Genomic DNA, 26,159 nt, shown 5'->3' with positions numbered 1-26,159 from the left:
ATCGAGCGAGCGAGACAGACAGGTCGAGCGAGAGAGACAGATCGAGCGAGAGAGAAAGACAGATCGAACGAAAGTGAAAGACAGATCGAGCGAGACAGACAGGTCGAGCGAGAGAGACAGACAGGTCGAGCGAGAGAGACAGACAGGTCGAGCGAGAGAGAAAGACAGATCGAGCGAGAGAGAAAGACAGATCGAGCGAGAGAGAAAGACAGATCGAGCGAGAGAGAAAGACAGATCGAGCGAGAGAGAAAGACAGATCGAGCGAGAGAGAAAGACAGATCGAGCGAGAGAGAAAGACAGATCGAGCGAGAGGGAAAGACAGATCGAGCAAGAGGGAAAGACAGATCGAGCGAGAGAGAAGGACAGTTCGAGCGAGAGAGAAAGACAGATCGAGCGAGAGAGAAAGACAGATCGAGCGAGAGGGAAAGACAGATCGAGCGAGAGAGAAGGATAGATCGAGCGAGAAAGGCAGATCGAGCGAGAGAGAAAGACAGATCGAGCGAGCGAGAAAGGCAGATCGAGCGAGAGAGAAGGATAGATCGAGCGAGAAAGGCAGATCGAGCGAGAGAGAAATACAGATCGAGCGAGCGAGAAAGGCAGATCGAGCGAGAGAGAAAAGCAGATCGAGCGAGAGAGAAAGGCAGATCGAGCGAGAGAGAAGGATAGATCGAGCGAGAAAGGCAGATCGAGCGAGAGAGAAAAGCAAATCGAGCGAGAGAGAAATACAGATCGAGCGAGCGAGAGAAAGGCAGATCGAGCGAGCGAGAAAGACAGATCGAGCGAGCGAGAAAGACAGATCGAGCGAGAGAGAAAGACAGATCGTGAGAGAGAGAAAGACAGATCGAGCGAGAGAGAAAGACAGATCGAGCGAGAGAGAAAGACAGATCGAGCGAGAGAGAAAGACAGATCGAGCGAGAGAGAAAGACAGATCGAGCGAGAGAGAAAGACAGATCGAGCGAGAGAGAAAGACAGATCGAGCGAGAGAGAAAGACAGATCGAGCGAGAGAGAAAGACAGATCGAGCGAGAGGGAAAGACAGATCGAGCGAGAGAGAAGGACAGTTCGAGCGAGAGAGAAAGACAGATCGAGCGAGAGAGAAAGACAGATCGAGCGAGAGGGAAAGACAGATCGAGCGAGAGAGAAGGATAGATCGAGCGAGAAAGGCAGATCGAGCGAGAGAGAAAGACAGATCGAGCGAGCTAGAAAGGCAGATCGAGCGAGAGAGAAGGATAGATCGAGCGAGAAAGGCAGATCGAGCGAGAGAGAAATACAGATCGAGCGAGCGAGAAAGGCAGATCGAGCGAGAGAGAAAAGCAGATCGAGCGAGAGAGAAAGGCAGATCGAGCGAGAGAGAAGGATAGATCGAGCGAGAAAGGCAGATCGAGCGAGAGAGAAAAGCAGATCGAGCGAGAGAGAAATACAGATCGAGCGAGCGAGAGAAAGGCAGATCGAGCGAGCGAGAAAGACAGATCGAGCGAGCGAGAAAGACAGATCGAGCGAGAGAGAAAGACAGATCGTGCGAGAGAGAAAGACAGATCGAGCGAGAGAGAAAGACAGATCGAGCGAGAGAGAAAGACAGATCGAGCGAGAGAGAAAGACAGATCGAGCGAGAGAGAAAGACAGATCGAGCGAGAGAGAAAGACAGATCGAGCGAGAGAGAAAGACAGATCGAGCGAGAGAGAAAGACAGATCGAGCGAGAGAGAAAGACAGATCGAGCGAGAAAGGCAGATCGAGCGAGAGAGAAAGACAGACAGATCGAGCGAGAGAGACAGACAGACAGATCGAGGGAGAAAGCCAGAGGGAGAGAGAGAGAAAGGCAGGTTGAGCGAGGGAGAAAGACAGATCGAGCGAGAGAGAAAGACAGATCGAGCGAGAGAGAAAGACAGATCGAGCGAGAGACAAAGACAGATCGAGCGAGAGACAAAGACAGATCGAGCGAGAGAGAGACAGACAGATCGAACGAGAGCGAGAGAGACAGATCGAACGAGAGCAAGAGAGACAGATCGAGCGGGTGCGAAAAACAGATCGAGCGAAAGTGAAAGACAGATCGAGCGAGCGAGACAGACAGGTCGAGCGAGAGAGACAGACAGGTCGAGCGAGAGAGACAGACAGGTCGAGCGAGAGAGACAGACCGAGCGAGAGAGAAAGACAGATCGAGCGAGAGAGAAAGACAGATCGAGCGAGAGAGAAAGACAGATCGAGCGAGAGAGAAAGACAGATCGAGCGAGAGAGAAAGACAGATCGAGCGAGAGAGAAAGACAGATCGAGCGAGAGGGAAAGACAGATCGAGCGAGAGAGAAGGACAGTTCGAGCGAGAGAGAAGGACAGTTCGAGCGAGAGAGAAAGACAGATCGAGCGAGAGAGAAAGACAGATCGAGCGAGAGGGAAAGACAGATCGAGCGAGAGAGAAGGATAGATCGAGCGAGAAAGGCAGATCGAGCGAGAGAGAAAGACAGATCGAGCGAAAGGGAAAGACAGATTGAGCGAGAGAGAAAGATAGATCGAGCGAGAGAGAAGGATAGATCGAGCGAGAAAGGCAGATCGAGCGAGAGAGAAAAGCAGATCGAGCGAGAGTGAAAGACAGATTGAGCGAGAGAGAAGGATAGATCGAGCGAGAAAGGCAGATCGAGCGAGAGAGAAATACAGATCGAGCGAGCGAGAAAGGCAGATCGAGCGAGAGAGAAGGATAGATCGAGCGAGAAAGGCAGATCGAGCGAGAGAGAAAAGCAGATCGAGCGAGAGAGAAAGACAGATCGAGCGAGAGAGAAAGGCAGATCGAGCGAGAGAGAAAAGCAGACGAGCGATAGAGAAATACAGATCGAGCAAGAGAGAAAGGCAGATCGAGCGAGCGAGAAAGACAGATCGAGCGAGAGAGAAAGACAGATCGAGCGAGAGAGAAAGACAGATCGAGCGAGAGAGAAAAACAGATCGAGAGAGAGAGAAAGACAGATCGAGAGAGAAAGACAGGTCGAGCGAGAGAGAAAGACAGATCGAGCGAGAGAGAAAGACGGATCGAGCGAGAAAGACAGATCGAGCGAGAAAGACAGATCAAGCAAGAGAGAAAGACTGATCGAGCGAGAAAGACAGATCGAGCGAGAGAGAAAGACAGGTCGAGCGAGAGAGAAAGACAGATCGAGCGAGAGAGAAAGACGGATCGAGCGAGAAAGACAGATCGAGCGAGAAAGACAGATCAAGCAAGAGAGAAAGACTGATCGAGCGAGAAAGACAGATCGAGCGAGAGAGAAAGACAGATCGAGCGAGAGAGAAAGACAGATCGAGCGAGCGAGACAGACAGATCGAGCGAGACAGACAGATCGAGCGAGAGAGAAAGGCAGATCGAGCGAGAAAGGCAGATCGAGCGAGAAAGACAGACAGATCGAGCGAGAGCGAGACAGACAGATCGAGCGAGAGAGAAAGACAGATCGAACGAGAAAGGCAGATCGAGCGAGAGAGAAAGACAGACAGATCGAGCGAGAGAGAAAGACAGACAGACAGATCGAGGGAGAAAGCCAGAGGGAGAGAGAGAGAAAGTCAGGTCGAGCGAGGGAGAAAGACAGATCGAGCGAGAGAGAAAGACAGATCGAGCGAGAGGGAAAGACAGATCGAGCGAGAGAGAAGGATAGATCGAGCGAGAAAGGCAGATCGAGCGAGAGAGAAAGACAGATCGAGCGAAAGGGAAAGACAGATTGAGCGAGAGAGAAAGATAGATCGAGCGAGAGAGAAGGATAGATCGAGCGAGAAAGGCAGATCGAGCGAGAGAGAAAAGCAGATCGAGCGAGAGAGAAAGACAGATTGAGCGAGAGAGAAGGATAGATCGAGCGAGAGAGAAAAGCAGACGAGCGATAGAGAAATACAGATCGAGCAAGAGAGAAAGGCAGATCGAGCGAGCGAGAAAGACAGATCGAGCGAGAGAGAAAGACAGATCGAGCGAGAGAGAAAGACAGATCGAGCGAGAGAGAAAGACAGATCGAGCGAGAAAGGCAGATCGAGCGAGAGAGAAAGACAGATCGAGCGAGAGAGAAATACAGATCGAGCGAGCGAGAAAGGCAGATCGAGCGAGAGAGAAGGATAGATCGAGCGAGAAAGGCAGATCGAGCGAGAGAGAAAAGCAGATCGAGCGAGAGAGAAAGACAGATCGAGCGAGAGAGAAAGGCAGATCGAGCGAGAGAGAAAAGCAGACGAGCGATAGAGAAATACAGATCGAGCAAGAGAGAAAGGCAGATCGAGCGAGCGAGAAAGACAGATCGAGCGAGAGAGAAAGACAGATCGAGCGAGAGAGAAAGACAGATCGAGCGAGAGAGAAAGACAGATCGAGCGAGAGAGAAAGACAGATCGAGCGAGAGAGAAAGACAGATCGAGCGAGAAAGGCAGATCGAGCGAGAGAGAAAGACAGACAGATCGAGCGAGAGAGACAGACAGACAGATCGAGGGAGAAAGCCAGAGGGAGAGAGAGAGAAAGGCAGGTCGAGCGAGGGAGAAAGACAGATCAAGCGAGAGAGAAATACAGATCGAGCGAGAGAGAAAGACAGATCGAGCGAGAGAGAAAGACAGATCGAACGAGAGCGAGAGAGACAGATCGAACGAGAGCGAGAGAGACAGATCGAGCGGGAGCGAAAAACAGATCGAGCGAAAGTGAAAGACAGGTCGAGCGAGAGAGACAGACAGGTCGAGCGAGCGAGACAGACAGGTCGAGCGAGCGAGACAGACAGGTCGAGCGAGAGAGACAGACAGGTCGAGCGAGCGAGACAGACAGGTCGAGCGAGAGAGACAGACAGGTCGAGCGAGAGAGACAGACAGGTCGAGCGAGAGAGAAAGACAGATCGAGCGAGATAGAAAGACAGATCGAACGAGAGCGAGAGAGACAGATCGAACGAGAGCGAGAGAGACAGATCGAACGAGAGCGAGACAGACAGATCGAACGAGAGCGAGACAGACAGATCGAACGAGAGCGAGACAGACAGATCGAACGAGAGCGAGACAGACAGATCGAACGAGAGCGAGACAGACAGATCGAACGAGAGCGAGACAGACAGATCGAACGAGAGAGAAAGACAGATCGAGCGAGAGAGAAAGACAGATCGAGCGAGAGAGAAAGACAGATCGAGCGAGAGAGAAAGACAGATCGAGCGAGAGAGAAAGACAGATCGAGCGAGAGAGAAAGACAGATCGAGCGAGAGAGAAAGACAGATCGAGCGAGAGAGAAAGACAGATCGAGCGCGAGGAAGACAGATCGAGCGCGAGGAAGACAGATCGAGCGCGAGGAAGACAGATCGAGCGCGAGGAAGACAGATCGAGCGCTGGAAAGACAGATCGAGCGCGGGAAAGACAGATCGAGCGCGGGAAAGACAGATCGAGCGCGGGAAAGACAGATCGAGAGAAAGAGAAAGAGAAAGACAGATCGAACGAGAGTCAGACAGATCGAGAGTGACAGCCAGACAGAGAGAGAGAAAGAAAGGCAGATCGAGCGAGAGAGAAAGGCAGATCGAGCGAGAGAGAAAGGCAGATCGAGCGAGAGAGAAAGACAGATCGAGCGAGAGAGAAAGACAGATCGAGCGAGAGAGAAAGACAGATCGAGCGAGAGAGAAAGACAGATCGAGCGAGAAAAGACAGATCGAGCGAGCGAGAAAGACAGATCGAGCGAGAGAGAAAGACAGATCGAGCGAGAGAGAAAGACAGATCGAGCGAGAAAGACAGATCAAGCAAGAGAGAAAGACAGATCGAGCGAGAAAGACAGATCGAGCGAGAGAGAAAGACAGATCGAGCGAGAGAGAAAGACAGATCGAGCGAGAGAGAAAGACAGATCGAGCGAGAGAGAAAGACAGATCGAGCGAGACAGACAGATCGAGCGAGAGAGAAAGACAGATCGAGCGAGAAAGGCAGATCGAGCGAGAAAGACAGATCGAGCGAGAGAGAGACAGACAGATCGAGCGAGAGAGAAAGACAGATCGAGCGAAAGACAGATCGAGCGAGAAAGACAGATCGAGCGAGAGAGAAAGACAGATCGAGCGAGAGAGAAAGACGATTCGAGCGAGAGAGAAAGACAGATCGAGCGAGAGAGAAAGACAGATCGAGCGAGAGAGAAAGACAGATCGAGCGAGAGAGAAAGACAGATCGAGCGAGAAAGGCAGATCAAGCGAGAGAGAAAGACAGACAGATCGAGCGAGAAAGGCAGATCGAGCGAGAAAGACAGACAGATCGAGCGAGAGAGAGACAGACAGATCAAGCGAGAGAGAAAGACAGACAGACAGATCGAGGGAGAAAGCCAGAGGGAGAGAGAGAGAAAGGCAGGTCGAGCGAGGGAGAAAGACAGATCGAGCGAGAGAGAAAGACAGATGGCGCGAAAAAGACAGATGGCGCGAAAAAGACAGATGGAGCGAAAAAGACAGATGGAGCGAGAGAGAAAGACAGATGGAGCGAGAGAGAGAAAGACAGATCGAGTGAGAGAGAAAGACAGATCGAGCGAGAGAGAAAGACAGATCGAACGAGAGAGAAAGACAGATCGAGCGAGATAGAAAGACAGATCGAACGAGAGCGAGAGAGACAGATCGAACGAGAGCGAGAGAGACAGATCGAACGAGAGCGAGAGAGACAGATCGAACGAGAGCGAGAGAGACAGATCGAACGAGAGCGAGAGAGACAGATCGAAGGAGAGCGAGACAGACAGATCGAACGAGAGCGAGAGAGACAGATCGAGCGGGAGCGAAAAACAGATCGAGCGAAAGTGAAAGACAGATCGAGCGAGAGAGACAGACAGGTCGAGCGAGCGAGACAGACAGGTCGAGCGAGAGAGACAGACAGGTCGAGCGAGAGAGACAGACAGGTCGAGCGAGAGGGAAAGACAGATCGAGCGAGAGAGAAGGACAGTTCGAGCGAGAGAGAAGGACAGATCGAGCGAGAGAGGACAGATCGAGCGAGAAAGGCAGATCGAGCGAGAGAGAAAAGCAGATCGAGCGAGAGAGAAAGACAGATCGAGCGAGAGAGAAAGACAGATCGAGCGAGAGAGAAAGACAGATCGAACGGCAGCGAGAGAGACAGATCGAACGAGAGCGAGAGGACAGATCGAGCGAGAGAGAAAGACAGATCGAGCGAGCGCGAGGAAGACAGATCGAGCGCGAGGAAGACAGATCGAGCGCGAGGAAGACAGATCGAGCGCGAGGAAGACAGATCGAGCGCGAGGAAGACAGATCGAGCGCGAGGAAGACAGATCGAGCGCGAGGAAGACAGATCGAGCGCGAGGAAGACAGATCGAGCGCGAGGAAGACAGATCGAGCGCGAGGAAGACAGATCGAGCGCGAGGAAGACAGATCGAGCGCGAGGAAGACAGTTCGAGCGCGAGGAAGACAGATCGAGCGCGAGGAAGACAGATCGAGCGCGAGGAAGACAGATCGAGCGCGAGAAAGACAGATCGAGCGAGAGAGAAAGACAGATCGAGCGAGAGAGAAAGACAGATCGAGCTAGAGAGAAAGACAGATCGAGCGAGAGAGAAAGACAGATCGAGCGAGAGAGAAAGACAGATCGAGCGAGAGAGAAAGACAGATCGAGCGCGAGGAAGACAGATCGAGCGCGAGGAAGACAGATCGAGCGCGAGGAAGACAGATCGAGCGCGAGAAAGACAGATCGAGCGCGGGAAAGACAGATCGAGCGCGGGAAAGAAAGATCGAGCGCGGGAAAGACAGATCGAGAGAAAGAGAAAGAGAAAGACAGATCGAACGAGAGTCAGACAGATCGAGAGTGACAGCCAGACAGAGAGAGAGAGAGAAAGGCAGATCGTGCGAGAAAGAAAGACAGATCGAGCGAGAGAGAAAGGCAGATCGAGCGAGAGAGAAAGGCAGATCGAGCGAGAGAGAAAGACAGATCGAGCGAGAGAGAAAGACAGATCGAGCGAGAGAGAAAGACAGATCGAGCGAGAAAGACAGATCGAGCGAGCGAGAAAGACAGATCGAGCGAGAGAGAAAGACAGATCGAGCGAGAAAGACAGATCAAGCAAGAGAGAAAGACAGATCGAGCGAGAGAGAAAGACAGATCGAGCGAGAAAGACAGATCGAGCGAGAGAGAAAGACAGATCGAGCGAGAGAGAAAGACAGATCGAGCGAGACAGACAGATCGAGCGAGAGAGAAAGACAGATCGAGCGAGAAAGGCAGATCGAGCGAGAAAGACAGATCGAGCGAGAGAGAGACAGACAGATCGAGCGAGAGAGAAAGACAGATCGAGCGAGAAAGGCAGATCGAGCGAGAAAGACAGACAGATCATGCGAGAAAGACAGATCGAGCGAGAGAGAAAGACAGATCGAGCGAGACAGAAAGACAGATCGAGCGAGAGAGAAAGACAGATCGAGCGAGAGAGAAAGACAGATCGAGCGAGAGAGACAGATCGAACGAGAGCGAGAGAGACAGATCGAGCGGGAGCGAAAAACAGATCGAGCGAAAGTGAAAGACAGATCGAGCGAGTGAGACAGACAGGTCGAGCGAGAGAGACAGACAGGTCGAGCGAGAGAGACAGATCGAGCGAAAGTGAAAGACAGATCGAGCGAGCGAGACAGACAGGTCGAGCGAGTGAGACAGACAGGTCGAGCGAGAGAGAAAGACAGGTCGAGCGAGAGAGAAAGACAGATCGAGCGAGAGAGAAAGACAGATCGAGCGAGAGAGAAAGACAGGTCGAGCGAGCGAGACAGACAGGTCGAGCGAGAGAGACAGACAGGTCGAGCGAGAGAGACAGACAGGTCGAGCGAGAGAGAAAGACAGATCGACCGCGAGGAAGACAGATCGAGCGCAAGGAAGACAGATCGAGCGCGAGGAAGACAGATCGAGCGCGAGAAAGACAGATCGAGCGCTGGAAAGACAGATCGAGCGCGGGAAAGACAGATCGAGCGCGGGAAAGACAGATCGAGCGCGGGAAAGACAGATCGAGCGCGGGAAAGACAGATCGAGAGAAAGAGAAAGAGAAAGACAGATCGAACGAGAGTCAGACAGATCGAGAGTGACAGCCAGACAGAGAGAGAGAAAGAAAGGCAGATCGAGCGAGAGAGAAAGGCAGATCGAGCGAGAGAGAAAGGCAGATCGAGCGAGAGAGAAAGACAGATCGAGCGAGAGAGAAAGACAGATCGAGCGAGAGAGAAAGACAGATCGAGCGAGAGAGAAAGACAGATCGAGCGAGAAAGACAGATCGAGCGAGCGAGAAAGACAGATCGAGCGAGAGAGAAAGACAGATCGAGCGAGAGAGAAAGACAGATCGAGCGAGAAAGACAGATCAAGCAAGAGAGAAAGACAGATCGAGCGAGAAAGACAGATCGAGCGAGAGAGAAAGACAGATCGAGCGAGAGAGAAAGACAGATCGAGCGAGAGAGAAAGACAGATCGAGCGAGAGACAAAGACAGATCGAGCGAGAGACAAAGACAGATCGAGCGAGAGAGAGACAGACAGATCGAACGAGAGCGAGAGAGACAGATCGAACGAGAGCAAGAGAGACAGATCGAGCGGGTGCGAAAAACAGATCGAGCGAAAGTGAAAGACAGATCGAGCGAGCGAGACAGACAGGTCGAGCGAGAGAGACAGACAGGTCGAGCGAGAGAGACAGACAGGTCGAGCGAGAGAGACAGACCGAGCGAGAGAGAAAGACAGATCGAGCGAGAGAGAAAGACAGATCGAGCGAGAGAGAAAGACAGATCGAGCGAGAGAGAAAGACAGATCGAGCGAGAGAGAAAGACAGATCGAGCGAGAGAGAAAGACAGATCGAGCGAGAGGGAAAGACAGATCGAGCGAGAGAGAAGGACAGTTCGAGCGAGAGAGAAGGACAGTTCGAGCGAGAGAGAAAGACAGATCGAGCGAGAGAGAAAGACAGATCGAGCGAGAGGGAAAGACAGATCGAGCGAGAGAGAAGGATAGATCGAGCGAGAAAGGCAGATCGAGCGAGAGAGAAAGACAGATCGAGCGAAAGGGAAAGACAGATTGAGCGAGAGAGAAAGATAGATCGAGCGAGAGAGAAGGATAGATCGAGCGAGAAAGGCAGATCGAGCGAGAGAGAAAAGCAGATCGAGCGAGAGTGAAAGACAGATTGAGCGAGAGAGAAGGATAGATCGAGCGAGAAAGGCAGATCGAGCGAGAGAGAAATACAGATCGAGCGAGCGAGAAAGGCAGATCGAGCGAGAGAGAAGGATAGATCGAGCGAGAAAGGCAGATCGAGCGAGAGAGAAAAGCAGATCGAGCGAGAGAGAAAGACAGATCGAGCGAGAGAGAAAGGCAGATCGAGCGAGAGAGAAAAGCAGACGAGCGATAGAGAAATACAGATCGAGCAAGAGAGAAAGGCAGATCGAGCGAGCGAGAAAGACAGATCGAGCGAGAGAGAAAGACAGATCGAGCGAGAGAGAAAGACAGATCGAGCGAGAGAGAAAGACAGATCGAGAGAGAGAGAAAGACAGATCGAGAGAGAAAGACAGGTCGAGCGAGAGAGAAAGACAGATCGAGCGAGAGAGAAAGACGGATCGAGCGAGAAAGACAGATCGAGCGAGAAAGACAGATCAAGCAAGAGAGAAAGACTGATCGAGCGAGAAAGACAGATCGAGCGAGAGAGAAAGACAGGTCGAGCGAGAGAGAAAGACAGATCGAGCGAGAGAGAAAGACGGATCGAGCGAGAAAGACAGATCGAGCGAGAAAGACAGATCAAGCAAGAGAGAAAGACTGATCGAGCGAGAAAGACAGATCGAGCGAGAGAGAAAGACAGATCGAGCGAGAGAGAAAGACAGATCGAGCTAGCGAGACAGACAGATCGAGCGAGACAGACAGATCGAGCGAGAGAGAAAGGCAGATCGAGCGAGAAAGGCAGATCGAGCGAGAAAGACAGACAGATCGAGCGAGAGCGAGACAGACAGATCGAGCGAGAGAGAAAGACAGATCGAACGAGAAAGGCAGATCGAGCGAGAGAGAAAGACAGACAGATCGAGCGAGAGAGAAAGACAGACAGACAGATCGAGGGAGAAAGCCAGAGGGAGAGAGAGAGAAAGGCAGGTCGAGCGAGGGAGAAAGACAGATCGAGCGAGAGAGAAAGACAGATCGAGCGAGAGGGAAAGACAGATCGAGCGAGAGAGAAGGATAGATCGAGCGAGAAAGGCAGATCGAGCGAGAGAGAAAGACAGATCGAGCGAAAGGGAAAGACAGATTGAGCGAGAGAGAAAGATAGATCGAGCGAGAGAGAAGGATAGATCGAGCGAGAAAGGCAGATCGAGCGAGAGAGAAAAGCAGATCGAGCGAGAGAGAAAGACAGATTGAGCGAGAGAGAAGGATAGATCGAGCGAGAGAGAAAAGCAGACGAGCGATAGAGAAATACAGATCGAGCAAGAGAGAAAGGCAGATCGAGCGAGCGAGAAAGACAGATCGAGCGAGAGAGAAAGACAGATCGAGCGAGAGAGAAAGACAGATCGAGCGAGAGAGAAAGACAGATCGAGCGAGAGAGAAAGACAGATCGAGCGAGAAAGGCAGATCGAGCGAGAGAGAAAGACAGATCGAGCGAGAGAGAAATACAGATCGAGCGAGCGAGAAAGGCCGATCGAGCGAGAGAGAAGGATAGATCGAGCGAGAAAGGCAGATCGAGCGAGAGAGAAAAGCAGATCGAGCGAGAGAGAAAGACAGATCGAGCGAGAGAGAAAGGCAGATCGAGCGAGAGAGAAAAGCAGACGAGCGATAGAGAAATACAGATCGAGCAAGAGAGAAAGGCAGATCGAGCGAGCGAGAAAGACAGATCGAGCGAGAGAGAAAGACAGATCGAGCGAGAGAGAAAGACAGATCGAGCGAGAGAGAAAGACAGATCGAGCGAGAGAGAAAGACAGATCGAGCGAGAAAGGCAGATCGAGCGAGAGAGAAAGACAGACAGATCGAGCGAGAGAGACAGACAGACAGATCGAGGGAGAAAGCCAGAGGGAGAGAGAGAGAAAGGCAGGTCGAGCGAGGGAGAAAGACAGATCAAGCGAGAGAGAAATACAGATCGAGCGAGAGAGAAAGACAGATCGAGCGAGAGAGAAAGACAGATCGAACGAGAGCGAGAGAGACAGATCGAACGAAAGTGAAAGACAGGTCGAGCGAGAGAGACAGACAGGTCGAGCGAGCGAGACAGACAGGTCGAGCGAGCGAGACAGACAGGTCGAGCGAGAGAGACAGACAGGTCGAGCGAGCGAGACAGACAGGTCGAGCGAGAGAGACAGACAGGTCGAGCGAGAGAGACAGACAGGTCGAGCGAGAGAGAAAGACAGATCGAGCGAGATAGAAAGACAGATCGAACGAGAGCGAGAGAGACAGATCGAACGAGAGCGAGAGAGACAGATCGAACGAGAGCGAGACAGACAGATCGAACGAGAGCGAGACAGACAGATCGAACGAGAGCGAGACAGACAGATCGAACGAGAGCGAGACAGACAGATCGAACGAGAGCGAGACAGACAGATCGAACGAGAGAGAAAGACAGATCGAGCGAGAGAGAAAGACAGATCGAGCGAGAGAGAAAGACAGATCGAGCGAGAGAGAAAGACAGATCGAGCGAGAGAGAAAGACAGATCGAGCGAGAGAGAAAGACAGATCGAGCGAGAGAGAAAGACAGATCGAGCGAGAGAGAAAGACAGATCGAGCGCGAGGAAGACAGATCGAGCGCGAGGAAGACAGATCGAGCGCGAGGAAGACAGATCGAGCGCGAGGAAGACAGATCGAGCGCTGGAAAGACAGATCGAGCGCGGGAAAGACAGATCGAGCGCGGGAAAGACAGATCGAGCGCGGGAAAGACAGATCGAGAGAAAGAGAAAGAGAAAGACAGATCGAACGAGAGTCAGACAGATCGAGAGTGACAGCCAGACAGAGAGAGAGAAAGAAAGGCAGATCGAGCGAGAGAGAAAGGCAGATCGAGCGAGAGAGAAAGGCAGATCGAGCGAGAGAGAAAGACAGATCGAGCGAGAGAGAAAGACAGATCGAGCGAGAGAGAAAGACAGATCGAGCGAGAGAGAAAGACAGATCGAGCGAGAAAGACAGATCGAGCGAGCGAGAAAGACAGATCGAGCGAGAGAGAAAGACAGATCGAGCGAGAGAGAAAGACAGATCGAGCGAGAAAGACAGATCAAGCAAGAGAGAAAGACAGATCGAGCGAGAAAGACAGATCGAGCGAGAGAGAAAGACAGATCGAGCGAGAGAGAAAGACAGATCGAGCGAGAGAGAAAGACAGATCGAGCGAGAGAGAAAGACAGATCGAGCGAGACAGACAGATCGAGCGAGAGAGAAAGACAGATCGAGCGAGAAAGGCAGATCGAGCGAGAAAGACAGATCGAGCGAGAGAGAGACAGACAGATCGAGCGAGAGAGAAAGACAGATCGAGCCAAAGACAGATCGAGCGAGAAAGACAGATCGAGCGAGAGAGAAAGACAGATCGAGCGAGAGAGAAAGACGATTCGAGCGAGAGAGAAAGACAGATCGAGCGAGAGAGAAAGACAGATCGAGCGAGAGAGAAAGACAGATCGAGCGAGAGAGAAAGACAGATCGAGCGAGAAAGGCAGATCAAGCGAGAGAGAAAGACAGACAGATCGAGCGAGAAAGGCAGATCGAGCGAGAAAGACAGACAGATCGAGCGAGAGAGAGACAGACAGATCAAGCGAGAGAGAAAGACAGACAGACAGATCGAGGGAGAAAGCCAGAGGGAGAGAGAGAGAAAGGCAGGTCGAGCGAGGGAGAAAGACAGATCGAGCGAGAGAGAAAGACAGATGGCGCGAAAAAGACAGATGGCGCGAAAAAGACAGATGGAGCGAAAAAGACAGATGGAGCGAGAGAGAAAGACAGATGGAGCGAGAGAGAGAAAGACAGATCGAGTGAGAGAGAAAGACAGATCGAGCGAGAGAGAAAGACAGATCGAACGAGAGAGAAAGACAGATCGAGCGAGATAGAAAGACAGATCGAACGAGAGCGAGAGAGACAGATCGAACGAGAGCGAGAGAGACAGATCGAACGAGAGCGAGAGAGACAGATCGAACGAGAGCGAGAGAGACAGATCGAACGAGAGCGAGAGAGACAGATCGAACGAGAGCGAGACAGACAGATCGAACGAGAGCGAGAGAGACAGATCGAGCGGGAGCGAAAAACAGATCGAGCGAAAGTGAAAGACAGATCGAGCGAGAGAGACAGACAGGTCGAGCGAGCGAGACAGACAGGTCGAGCGAGAGAGACAGACAGGTCGAGCGAGAGAGACAGACAGGTCGAGCGAGAGGGAAAGACAGATCGAGCGAGAGAGAAGGACAGTTCGAGCGAGAGAGAAGGACAGATCGAGCGAGAGAGGACAGATCGAGCGAGAAAGGCAGATCGAGCGAGAGAGAAAAGCAGATCGAGCGAGAGAGAAAGACAGATCGAGCGAGAGAGAAAGACGGATCGAGCGAGAGAGAAAGACAGATCGAACGGCAGCGAGAGAGACAGATCGAACGAGAGCGAGAGGACAGATCGAGCGAGAGAGAAAGACAGATCGAGCGAGCGCGAGGAAGACAGATCGAGCGCGAGGAAGACAGATCGAGCGCGAGGAAGACAGATCGAGCGCGAGGAAGACAGATCGAGCGCGAGGAAGACAGATCGAGCGCGAGGAAGACAGATCGAGCGCGAGGAAGACAGATCGAGCGCGAGGAAGACAGATCGAGCGCGAGGAAGACAGATCGAGCGCGAGGAAGACAGATCGAGCGCGAGGAAGACAGATCGAGCGCGAGGAAGACAGATCGAGCGCGAGGAAGACAGATCGAGCGCGAGAAAGACAGATCGAGCGAGAGAGAAAGACAGATCGAGCGAGAGAGAAAGACAGATCGAGCTAGAGAGAAAGACAGATCGAGCGAGAGAGAAAGACAGATCGAGCGAGAGAGAAAGACAGATCGAGCGAGAGAGAAAGACAGATCGAGCGCGAGGAAGACAGATCGAGCGCGAGGAAGACAGATCGAGCGCGAGGAAGACAGATCGAGCGCGAGAAAGACAGATCGAGCGCGAGAAAGACAGATCGAGCGCGGGAAAGACAGATCGAGCGCGGGAAAGAAAGATCGAGCGCGGGAAAGACAGATCGAGAGAAAGAGAAAGAGAAAGACAGATCGAACGAGAGTCAGACAGATCGAGAGTGACAGCCAGACAGAGAGAGAGAGAGAAAGGCAGATCGTGCGAGAAAGAAAGACAGATCGAGCGAGAGAGAAAGGCAGATCGAGCGAGAGAGAAAGGCAGATCGAGCGAGAGAGAAAGACAGATCGAGCGAGAGAGAAAGACAGATCGAGCGAGAGAGAAAGACAGATCGAGCGAGAAAGACAGATCGAGCGAGAGAGAAAGACAGATCGAGCGAGAAAGACAGATCAAGCAAGAGAGAAAGACAGATCGAGCGAGAGAGAAAGACAGATCGAGCGAGAAAGACAGATCGAGCGAGAGAGAAAGACAGATCGAGCGAGAGAGAAAGACAGATCGAGCGAGACAGACAGATCGAGCGAGAGAGAAAGACAGATCGAGCGAGAAAGGCAGATCGAGCGAGAAAGACAGATCGAGCGAGAGAGAGACAGACAGATCGAGCGAGAGAGAAAGACAGATCGAGCGAGAAAGGCAGATCGAGCGAGAAAGACAGACAGATCAAGCGAGAAAGACAGATCGAGCGAGAGAGAAAGACAGATCGAGCGAGACAGAAAGACAGATCGAGCGAGAGAGAAAGACAGATCGAGCGAGAGAGAAAGACAGATCGAGCGAGAGAGAAAGACAGATCGAACGAGAGCGAGAGAGACAGATCGAGCGGGAGCGAAAAACAGATCGAGCGAAAGTGAAAGACAGATCGAGCGAGTGAGACAGACAGGTCGAGCGAGAGAGACAGACAGGTCGAGCGAGAGAGACAGATCGAGCGAAAGTGAAAGACAGATCGAGCGAGCGAGACAGACAGGTCGAGCGAGCGAGACAGACAGGTCGAGCGAGAGAGAAAGACAGGTCGAGCGAGAGAGAAAGACAGATCGAGCGAGAGAGAAAGACAGATCGAGCGAGAGAGAAAGACAGGTCGAGCGAGCGAGACAGACAGGTCGAGCGAGAGAGACAGACAGGTCGAGCGAGAGAGACAGACAGGTCGAGCGAGAGAGAAAGACAGATCGAGCGCGAGGAAGACAGATCGAGCGCGAGGAAGACAGATCGAGCGCGAGGAAGACAGATCGAGCGCGAGAAAGACAGATCGAGCGCTGGAAAGACAGATCGAGCGCGGGAAAGACAGATCGAGCGCGGGAAAGACAGATCGAGCGCGGGAAAGACAGATCGAGCGCGGGAAAGACAGATCGAGAGAAAGAGAAAGAGAAAGACAGATCGAACGAGAGTCAGACAGATCGAGAGTGACAGCCAGACAGAGAGAGAGAAAGAAAGGCAGATCGAGCGAGAGAGAAAGGCAGATCGAGCGAGAGAGAAAGGCAGATCGAGCGAGAGAGAAAGACAGATCGAGCGAGAGAGAAAGACAGATCGAGCGAGAGAGAAAGACAGATCGAGCGAGAGAGAAAGACAGATCGAGCGAGAAAGACAGATCGAGCGAGCGAGAAAGACAGATCGAGCGAGAGAGAAAGACAGATCGAGCGAGAGAGAAAGACAGATCGAGCGAGAAAGACAGATCAAGCAAGAGAGAAAGACAGATCGAGCGAGAAAGACAGATCGAGCGAGAGAGAAAGACAGATCGAGCAAGAGAGAAAGACAGATCGAGCGAGAGAGAAAGACAGATCGAGCGAGAGAGAAAGACAGATCGAGCGAGACAGACAGATCGAGCGAGAGAGAAAGACAGATCGAGCGAGAAAGGCAGATCGAGCGAGAAAGACAGATCGAGCGAGAGAGAGACAGACAGATCGAGCGAGAGAGAAAGACAGATCGAGCGAAAGACAGATCGAGCGAGAAAGACAGATCGAGCGAGAGAGAAAGACAGATCGAGCGAGAGAGAAAGACGATTCGAGCGAGAGAGAAAGACAGATCGAGCGAGAGAGAAAGACAGATCGAGCGAGAGAGAAAGACAGATCGAGCGAGAAAGACAGATCGAGCGAGAGAGAAAGACAGATCGAGCGAGAAAGGCAGATCAAGCGAGAGAGAAAGACAGACAGATCGAGCGAGAAAGGCAGATCGAGCGAGAAAGACAGACAGATCGAGCGAGAGAGAGACAGACAGATCAAGCGAGAGAGAAAGACAGACAGACAGATCGAGGGAGAAAGCCAGAGGGAGAGAGAGAGAAAGGCAGGTCGAGCGAGGGAGAAAGACAGATCGAGCGAGAGAGAAAGACAGATGGCGCGAAAAAGACAGATGGCGCGAAAAAGACAGATGGAGCGAAAAAGACAGATGGAGCGAGAGAGAAAGACAGATGGAGCGAGAGAGAGAAAGACAGATCGAGTGAGAGAGACAGACAGATCGAGCGAGAGAGAAAGACAGATCGAACGAGAGAGAAAGACAGATCGAGCGAGATAGAAAGACAGATCGAACGAGAGCGAGAGAGACAGATCGAACGAGAGCGAGAGAGACAGATCGAACGAGAGCGAGAGAGACAGATCGAACGAGAGCGAGAGAGACAGATCGAACGAGAGCGAGAGAGACAGATCGAACGAGAGCGAGACAGACAGATCGAACGAGAGCGAGAGAGACAGATCGAGCGGGAGCGAAAAACAGATCGAGCGAAAGTGAAAGACAGATCGAGCGAGAGAGACAGACAGGTCGAGCGAGCGAGACAGACAGGTCGAGCGAGAGAGACAGACAGGTCGAGCGAGAGAGACAGACAGGTCGAGCGAGAGGGAAAGACAGATCGAGCGAGAGAGAAGGACAGTTCGAGCGAGAGAGAAGGACTGATCGAGCGAGAGAGGACAGATCGAGCGAGAAAGGCAGATCGAGCGAGAGAGAAAAGCAGATCGAGCGAGAGAGAAAGACAGATCGAGCGAGAGAGAAAGACAGATCGAGCGAGAGAGTAGGATAGATCGAGCGAGAAAGGCAGATCGAGCGAGAAAGGCAGATCGAGCGAGAGAGAAAAGCAGATCGAGCGAGAGAGAAAGACAGATCGAGCGAGAGAGAAAGACAGATCGAACGGCAGCGAGAGAGACAGATCGAACGAGAGCGAGAGGACAGATCGAGCGAGAGAGAAAGACAGATCGAGCGAGCGCGAGGAAGACAGATCGAGCGCGAGGAAGACAGATCGAGCGCGAGGAAGACAGATCGAGCGCGAGGAAGACAGATCGAGCGCGAGGAAGACAGATCGAGCGCGAGGAAGACAGATCGAGCGCGAGGAAGACAGATCGAGCGCGAGGAAGACAGATCGAGCGCGAGGAAGACAGATCGAGCGCGAGGAAGACAGTTCGAGCGCGAGGAAGACAGATCGAGCGCGAGGAAGACAGATCGAGCGCGAGGAAGACAGATCGAGCGCGAGAAAGACAGATCGAGCGAGAGAGAAAGACAGATCGAGCGAGAGAGAAAGACAGATCGAGCTAGAGAGAAAGACAGATCGAGCGAGAGAGAAAGACAGATCGAGCGAGAGAGAAAGACAGATCGAGCGAGAGAGAAAGACAGATCGAGCGCGAGGAAGACAGATCGAGCGCGAGGAAGACAGATCGAGCGCGAGGAAGACAGATCGAGCGCGAGAAAGACAGATCGAGCGCGAGAAAGACAGATCGAGCGCGGGAAAGACAGATCGAGCGCGGGAAAGAAAGATCGAGCGCGGGAAAGACAGATCGAGAGAAAGAGAAAGAGAAAGACAGATCGAACGAGAGTCAGACAGATCGAGAGTGACAGCCAGACAGAGAGAGAGAGAGAAAGGCAGATCGTGCGAGAAAGAAAGACAGATCGAGCGAGAGAGAAAGGCAGATCGAGCGAGAGAGAAAGGCAGATCGAGCGAGAGAGAAAGACAGATCGAGCGAGAGAGAAAGACAGATCGAGCGAGAGAGAAAGACAGATCGAGCGAGAAAGACAGATCGAGCGAGCGAGAAAGACAGATCGAGCGAGAGAGAAAGACAGATCGAGCGAGAAAGACAGATCAAGCAAGAGAGAAAGACAGATCGAGCGAGAGAGAAAGACAGATCGAGCGAGAAAGACAGATCGAGCGAGAGAGAAAGACAGATCGAGCGAGAGAGAAAGACAGATCGAGCGAGACAGACAGATCGAGCGAGAGAGAAAGACAGATCGAGCGAGAAAGGCAGATCGAGCGAGAAAGACAGATCGAGCGAGAGAGAGACAGACAGATCGAGCGAGAGAGAAAGACAGATCGAGCGAGAAAGGCAGATCGAGCGAGAAAGACAGACAGATCAAGCGAGAAAGACAGATCGAGCGAGAGAGAAAGACAGATCGAGCGAGACAGAAAGACAGATCGAGCGAGAGAGAAAGACAGATCGAGCGAGAGAGAAAGACAGATCGAGCGAGAGAGACAGATCGAACGAGAGCGAGAGAGACAGATCGAGCGGGAGCGAAAAACAGATCGAGCGAAAGTGAAAGACAGATCGAGCGAGTGAGACAGACAGGTCGAGCGAGAGAGACAGACAGGTCGAGCGAGAGAGACAGATCGAGCGAAAGTGAAAGACAGATCGAGCGAGCGAGACAGACAGGTCGAGCGAGCGAGACAGACAGGTCGAGCGAGAGAGACAGACAGGTCGAGCGAGAGAGAAAGACAGGTCGAGCGAGAGAGAAAGACAGATCGAGCGAGAGAGAAAGACAGATCGAGCGAGAGAGAAAGACAGGTCGAGCGAGCGAGACAGACAGGTCGAGCGAGCGAGACAGACAGGTCGAGCGAGAGAGACAGACAGGTCGAGCGAGAGAGACAGACAGGTCGAGCGAGAGAGACAGACAGGTCGAGCGAGAGAGATAGAAAGGTCGAGCGAGAGAGACAGATCGAGCGAGAGAGAAAGACAGATCGAGCGAGAGGGAAAGACAGATCGAGCGAGAGGAAGACTGATCGAGCATGAGGAAGACAGATCGAGCGCGAGAAAGACAGATCGAGCGCGAGAAAGACAGATCGAGCGAGAGGGAAAGACAGATCGAGCGAGAGGAAGACAGATCGAGCGAGAGGGAAAGACAGTTCGAGCGCGAGGAAGACAGATCGAGCGCGAGGAAGACAGATCGAGCGCGAGGAAGACAGATCGAGCGAGAGGAAGACAGATCGAGCGCGAGGAAGACAGATCGAGCGCGAGGAAGACAGATCGAGCGCGAGGAAGACAGATCGAGCGCGAGAAAGACAGATCGAGCGCGAGAGAGACAGATCGAGCGCGGGAAAGACAGATCGAGCGCGGGAAAGACAGATCGAGCGCGAGAAAGACAGATCGAGAGAAAGAGAAAGAGAAAGACAGATCGAACGAGAGTCAGATAGATCGAGAGTGACAGCCAGACAGAGAGAGAGAGAGAAAGGCAGATCGTGCGAGAAAGAAAGACAGATCGAGCGCGAGAGAAAGACAGATCGAGCACGAGAAAGACAGATCGAGCGCGAGAGAAAGACAGATCGAGCGCGAGAAAGACAGATCGAGCGCGAGAAAGACAGGTCGAGCGAGAGAGAAAGACAGATCGAGCGAGAGAGAAAGACAGATCGAGCGAGAGAGAAAGACAGATCGAGCGCGAGAAAGACAGATCGAGCGCGAGAAAGACAGATCGAGCGCGAGAAAGACAGATCGAGCGCGAGAAAGACAGATCGAGCGCGAGAAAGACAGATCGAGCGCGAGAAAGACAGATCGAGCGCGAGAAAGACAGATCGAGCGCGAGAAAGACAGATCGAGCGCGAGGAAGACAGATCGAGCGCGAGAAAAACAGATCGAGCGCGAGAAAGACAGATCGAGCGCGAGAAAGACAGATCGAGCGCGAGAAAGACAGATCGAGCGCGAGAAAGACAGATCGAGCGCGAGAAAGACAGATCGAGCTCGAGAAAGACAGATCGAGCGCGAGAAAGACAGATCGAGCGAAAGAGAAAGACAGATCGAGCGAAAGAGAAAGACAGATCGAGCGAAAGAGAAAGACAGATCGAGCGAAAGAGAAAGACGTATCGAGCGAAAGAGAAAGACAGATCGAGCGAAAGAGAAAGACAGATCGAGCGTAAGAGAAAGACAGATAGATCGACTGAGAGCCACAGATCGAGCGAGAGAGGCAGATCGAGCGAGAGAGAAAGACAGATCGAGCGAGAAAGACAGATCGAGCGAGAGAGGCAGATCGAGCGCGAGAGGCAGATCGAGCGCGAGAAAGACAGATCGAGCGCGAGAAAGACAGATCGAGCGCGAGAAAGACAGATCGCGCGCGTGAAAGACAGATCGAGCGCGAGAAAGACAGATCGAGCGCGAGAAAGACAGATCGAGCGCGAGAAAGACAGATCGAGCGCGAGAAAGACAGATCGAGCTCGAGAAAGACAGATCGAGCGCGAGAAAGACAGATCGAGCGAAAGAGAAAGACAGATCGAGCGAAAGAGAAAGACAGATCGAGCGAAAGAGAAAGACAGATCGAGCGAAAGAGAAAGACGTATCGAGCGAAAGAGAAAGACAGATCGAGCGAAAGAGAAAGACAGATCGAGCGAAAGAGAAAGACAGATCGAGCGTAAGAGAAAGACAGATAGATCGACTGAGAGCCACAGATCGAGCGAGAGAGGCAGATCGAGCGAGAGAGAAAGACAGATCGAGCGCGAGAAAGAAAGATCGAGCGAGAGAGGCAGATCGAGCGCGAGAGGCAGATCGAGCGCGAGAAAGACAGATCGAGCGCGAGAAAGACAGATCGAGCGCGAGAAAGACAGATCGCGCGCGAGAAAGACAGATCGAGCGCGAGAAAGACAGATCGAGCGCGAGAAAGACAGATCGAGCGCGAGAAAGACAGATCGAGCGCGAGAAAGACAGATCGAGCGCGAGAAAGACAGATCGAGCGCGAGAAAGACAGATCGAGCGCGAGAAAGACAGATCGAGCGCGAGAAAGACAGATCGAGCGCGAGAAAGACAGATCGAGCGCGAGAAAGACAGATCGAGCGCGAGAAAGACAGATCGAGCGCGAGAAAGACAGATCGAGCGCGAGAAAGACAGATCGAGCGCGAGAAAGACAGATCGAGCGCGAGAAAGACAGATCGAGCGAAAGAGAAAGACAGATCGAGCGAAAGAGAAAGACAGATCGAGCGAAAGAGAAAGACAGATCGAGCGAAAGAGAAAGACAGATCGAGCGAAAGAGAAAGACAGATCGAGCGAAAGAGAAAGACAGATCGAGCGAAAGAGAAAGACAGATCGAGCGAAAGAGAAAGACAGATCAAGCGAGAAAGAAACAGATCGAGCGAGCGAGACAGACAGATCGACTGAGACACAGATCGAGCGAGAGAGACAGATCGAGAGAGAGAGAAAGACAGATCGAGAGAGAGAGAAAGACAGATCGAGCGAGAGAGACAGACAGATCGAGCGAGAAAGCCAGACAGATCGAGGGAGAAAGCCAGACAGAGAGAGCGAGAGAGAGAAAGGCAGATCGAGCGAGAAAGACAGATCGAGCGAGAGAGAAAGCCAGATCGAGCGAGAAAGCCAGATCGAGCGAGAAAGACAGATCGAGCGAGAAAGACAGATCGAGCGAGCGAGACAGACAGATCGAGCGAGAGAGAAAGACAGATCGAGCGAGAGAGAAAGACAGATCGAGCGAGAGAGAAAGACAGATCGAGCGAGAGAGAAAGACAGATCGAGCGAGAGAGAAAGACAGATCGAGAGAGAAAGCCAGACAAAGAGAGCGAGAAAGGTAGATCGAGCGAGAAAGACAGATCGAGCGAGAGAAAGACAAATCGAGCGAGAGAGAAAGACAAATCGAGCGAGAAAGACAAATCGAGCGAGAGAGACAGATCGAGAGAAAGAGAAAGAGAAAGACAGATCGAACGAGAGAGTCAGACAGATCGAGAGTGACAGCCAGACAGAGAGAGAGAGAGAAAGGCAGATCGTGCGAGAAAGAAAGACAGATCGAGCGAGAGAGAAAGGCAGATCGAGTGAAAGATACAGATCGAGCAAGAGAGACAGATCGAGAAAGACAGATCGAGCGCGAGAAAGACAGATCGAGCGCGAGAAAGACAGATCGAGCGAAAGAGAAAGACAGATCGAGCGAGAGAGAAAGACAGATCGAGCGAGAGAGAAAGACACATTGAGCGAGCGAGACAGACAGATCGAGCGAGAGAGAAAGACAGATCGAGCGAGAGAGAAAGACAGATCGAGCGAGAAAGACAGATCGAGCGAGAGAGAAAGACACATCGAGCGAGCGAGACAGACAGATCGAGCGAGAGAGAAAGACAGATCGAGCGAGAAAGACAGATCGAGCGAGAGAGAAAGACAGATCGAGCGAGAGAGAAAGACAGATCGAGCGAGAGAGACAGACAGATCGAGAGAGAAAGCCAGACAAAGAGAGCGAGAAAGATAGATCGAGCGAGAAAGACAGATCGAGCGAGAGAAAGACAAATCGAGCGAGAGAGAAAGACAAATCGAGCGAGAAAGACAAATCGAGCGAGACAGATCAAGAGAAAGAGAAAGACAGATCGAACGAGAGAGTCAGACAGATCGAGAGTGACAGCCAGACAGAGAGAGAGAGAGAAAGGCAGATCGTGCGAGAAAGAAAGACAGATCGAGCGAGAGAGAAAGGCAGATCGAGTGAGAGATACAGATCGAGCAAGAGAGACAGATCGAGAAAGACAGATCGAGCGCGAGAAAGACAGATCGAGCGAGAGGGAAAGACAGATCGAGCGAGAAAGACAGATCGAGCGAGAGAGAAAGACAGATCGAGCGAGAGAGAAAGACAGATCGAGCGAGAGAGAAAGACAGATCGAGCGAGAGAGAAAGACAGATCAAGCGAGAGAGAAAGACAGATCGAGTGAGAGAGAAAGACAGATCGAGCGAGAAAGACAGATCGAGCGAGAAAGACAGATCGAGCGAGAAAGAAACAGATCGAGCGAGAAACAGATTGAGCGAGCGAGACAAATAGATCGACTGAGAGAGACAGATCGAGCGAGAGAGACAGATCGAGAGAGAGAGAAAGACAGATCGAGCGAGAGAAAGACAGATCGAGCGCGAGAAAGACAGATCGAGCGCGAGAAAGACAGATCGAGCGAGAGGGAAAGACAGATCGAGCGAGAGAGAAAGACAGATCGAGCGAGAGAGAAAGACAGATCGAGCGCGAGAAAGACAGATCGAGCGCGAGAAAGACAGATCGAGCGCGAGAAAGACAGATCGAGCGCGAGAAAGACAGATCGAGCGCGAGAAAGACAGATCGAGCGCGAGAAAGACAGATCGAGCGCGAGAAAAACAGATCGAGCTCGAGAAAGACAGATCGAGCGCGGGAAAGACAGATCGAGCGCGAGGAAGACAGATCGAGCGCGAGGAAGACAGATCCAACGCGAGAAAGACAGATCGAGCGCGAGGAAGACAGATCGAGCGAAAGAGAAAGACAGATCGAGCGAAAGAGAAAGACAGATCGAGCGAAAGAGAAAGACAGATCGAGCGAAAGAGAAAGACAGATCGAGCGAAAGAGAAAGACAGATCGAGCGAAAGAGAAAGACAGATCGAGCGAAAGAGAAAGACAGATCGAGCGAAAGAGAAAGACAGATCGAGCGAAAGAGAAAGACAGATCAAGCGAGAAAGAAACAGATCGAGCGAGCGAGACAGACAGATCGACTGAGACACAGATCGAGCGAGAGAGACAGATCGAGAGAGAGAGAAAGACAGATCGAGAGAGAGAGAAAGACAGATCGAGCGAGAAAGCCAGACAGATCGAGGGAGAAAGCCAGACAGAGAGAGCGAGAGAGAGAAAGGCAGATCGAGCGAGAAAGACAGATCGAGCGAGAGAGAAAGCCAGATCGAGCGAGAAAGACAGATCGAGCGAGAAAGACAGATCGAGCGAGAAAGACAGATCGAGCGAGCGAGACAGACAGATCGAGCGAGAGAGAAAGACAGATCGAGCGAGAGAGAAAGACAGATCGAGCGAGAGAGAAAGACAGATCGAGCGAGAGAGAAAGACAGATCGAGCGAGAGAGAAAGACAGATCGAGAGAGAAAGCCAGACAAAGAGAGCGAGAAAGGTAGATCGAGCGAGAAAGACAGATCGAGCGAGAGAAAGACAAATCGAGCGAGAGAGAAAGACAAATCGAGCGAGAAAGACAAATCGAGCGAGAGAGACAGATCGAGAGAAAGAGAAAGAGAAAGACAGATCGAACGAGAGAGTCAGACAGATCGAGAGTGACAGCCAGACAGAGAGAGAGAGAGAAAGGCAGATCGTGCGAGAAAGAAAGACAGATCGAGCGAGAGAGAAAGGCAGATCGAGTGAAAGATACAGATCGAGCAAGAGAGACAGATCGAGAAAGACAGATCGAGCGCGAGAAAGACAGATCGAGCGCGAGAAAGACAGAACGAGCGAAAGAGAAAGACAGATCGAGCGAGAGAGAAAGACAGATCGAGCGAGAGAGAAAGACACATTGAGCGAGCGAGACAGACAGATCGAGCGAGAGAGAAAGACAGATCGAGCGAGAGAGAAAGACAGATCGAGCGAGAGAGAAAGACAGATCGAGCGAGAGAGAAAGACACATCGAGCGAGCGAGACAGACAGATCGAGCGAGAGAGAAAGACAGATCGAGCGAGAAAGACAGATCGAACGAGAGAGAAAGACAGATCGAGCGAGAGAGAAAGACAGATCGAGCGAGAGAGACAGACAGATCGAGAGAGAAAGCTAGACAAAGAGAGCGAGAAAGGTAGATCGAGCGAGAAAGACAGATCGAGCGAGAGAAAGACAAATCGAGCGAGAGAGAAAGACAAATCGAGCGAGAAAGACAAATCGAGCGAGACAGATCAAGAGAAAGAGAAAGACAGATCGAACGAGAGAGTCAGACAGATCGAGAGTGACAGCCAGACAGAGAGAGAGAGAGAAAGGCAGATCGTGCGAGAAAGAAAGACAGATCGAGCGAGAGAGAAAGGCAGATCGAGTGAGAGATACAGATCGAGCAAGAGAGACAGATCGAGAAAGACAGATCGAGCGAGAGGGAAAGACAGATCGAGCGAGAGAGAAAGACAGATCGAGCGAGAGAGAAAGACAGATCGAGCGAGAGAGAAAGATAGATCGAGCGAGAGAGAAAGACAGATCGAGCGAGAGAGAAAGACAGATCGAGCGAGAAAGACAGATCGAGCGAGAAAGACAGATCGAGCGAGAAAGACAGATCGAGCGAGAAAGAAACAGATCGAGCGAGAAACAGAT

At 52.1% G+C, this 26,159-nt stretch overlaps 1 protein-coding gene across 1 annotated transcript in view; it reads left to right on the top strand.

Moving 5' to 3' along the window:
• Positions 1-17,529: 17,529 nt before the first annotated feature.
• LOC139254223 (putative uncharacterized protein DDB_G0271982) overlaps positions 17,530-26,159 on the top strand; it is a gene marked incomplete at its 5' end in the record, with an annotated part of 12,511 nt that continues 3,881 nt past the window's right edge. The window contains 2 exons of the mRNA XM_070873653.1: positions 17,530-17,583; positions 23,760-23,888. Of these exons, the coding sequence (XP_070729754.1) occupies positions 17,530-17,583; positions 23,760-23,888 (183 nt within the window). The remainder of the gene's footprint in view (positions 17,584-23,759; positions 23,889-26,159) is intronic.

Source organism: Pristiophorus japonicus, unplaced genomic scaffold (assembly GCF_044704955.1).
Source record: "Pristiophorus japonicus isolate sPriJap1 unplaced genomic scaffold, sPriJap1.hap1 HAP1_SCAFFOLD_537, whole genome shotgun sequence".
NCBI lineage: Eukaryota > Metazoa > Chordata > Chondrichthyes > Pristiophoridae > Pristiophorus > Pristiophorus japonicus.
Note: the sequence above shows the minus strand (reverse complement) of the source record. Positions and strands in the feature narration are given on the sequence as shown.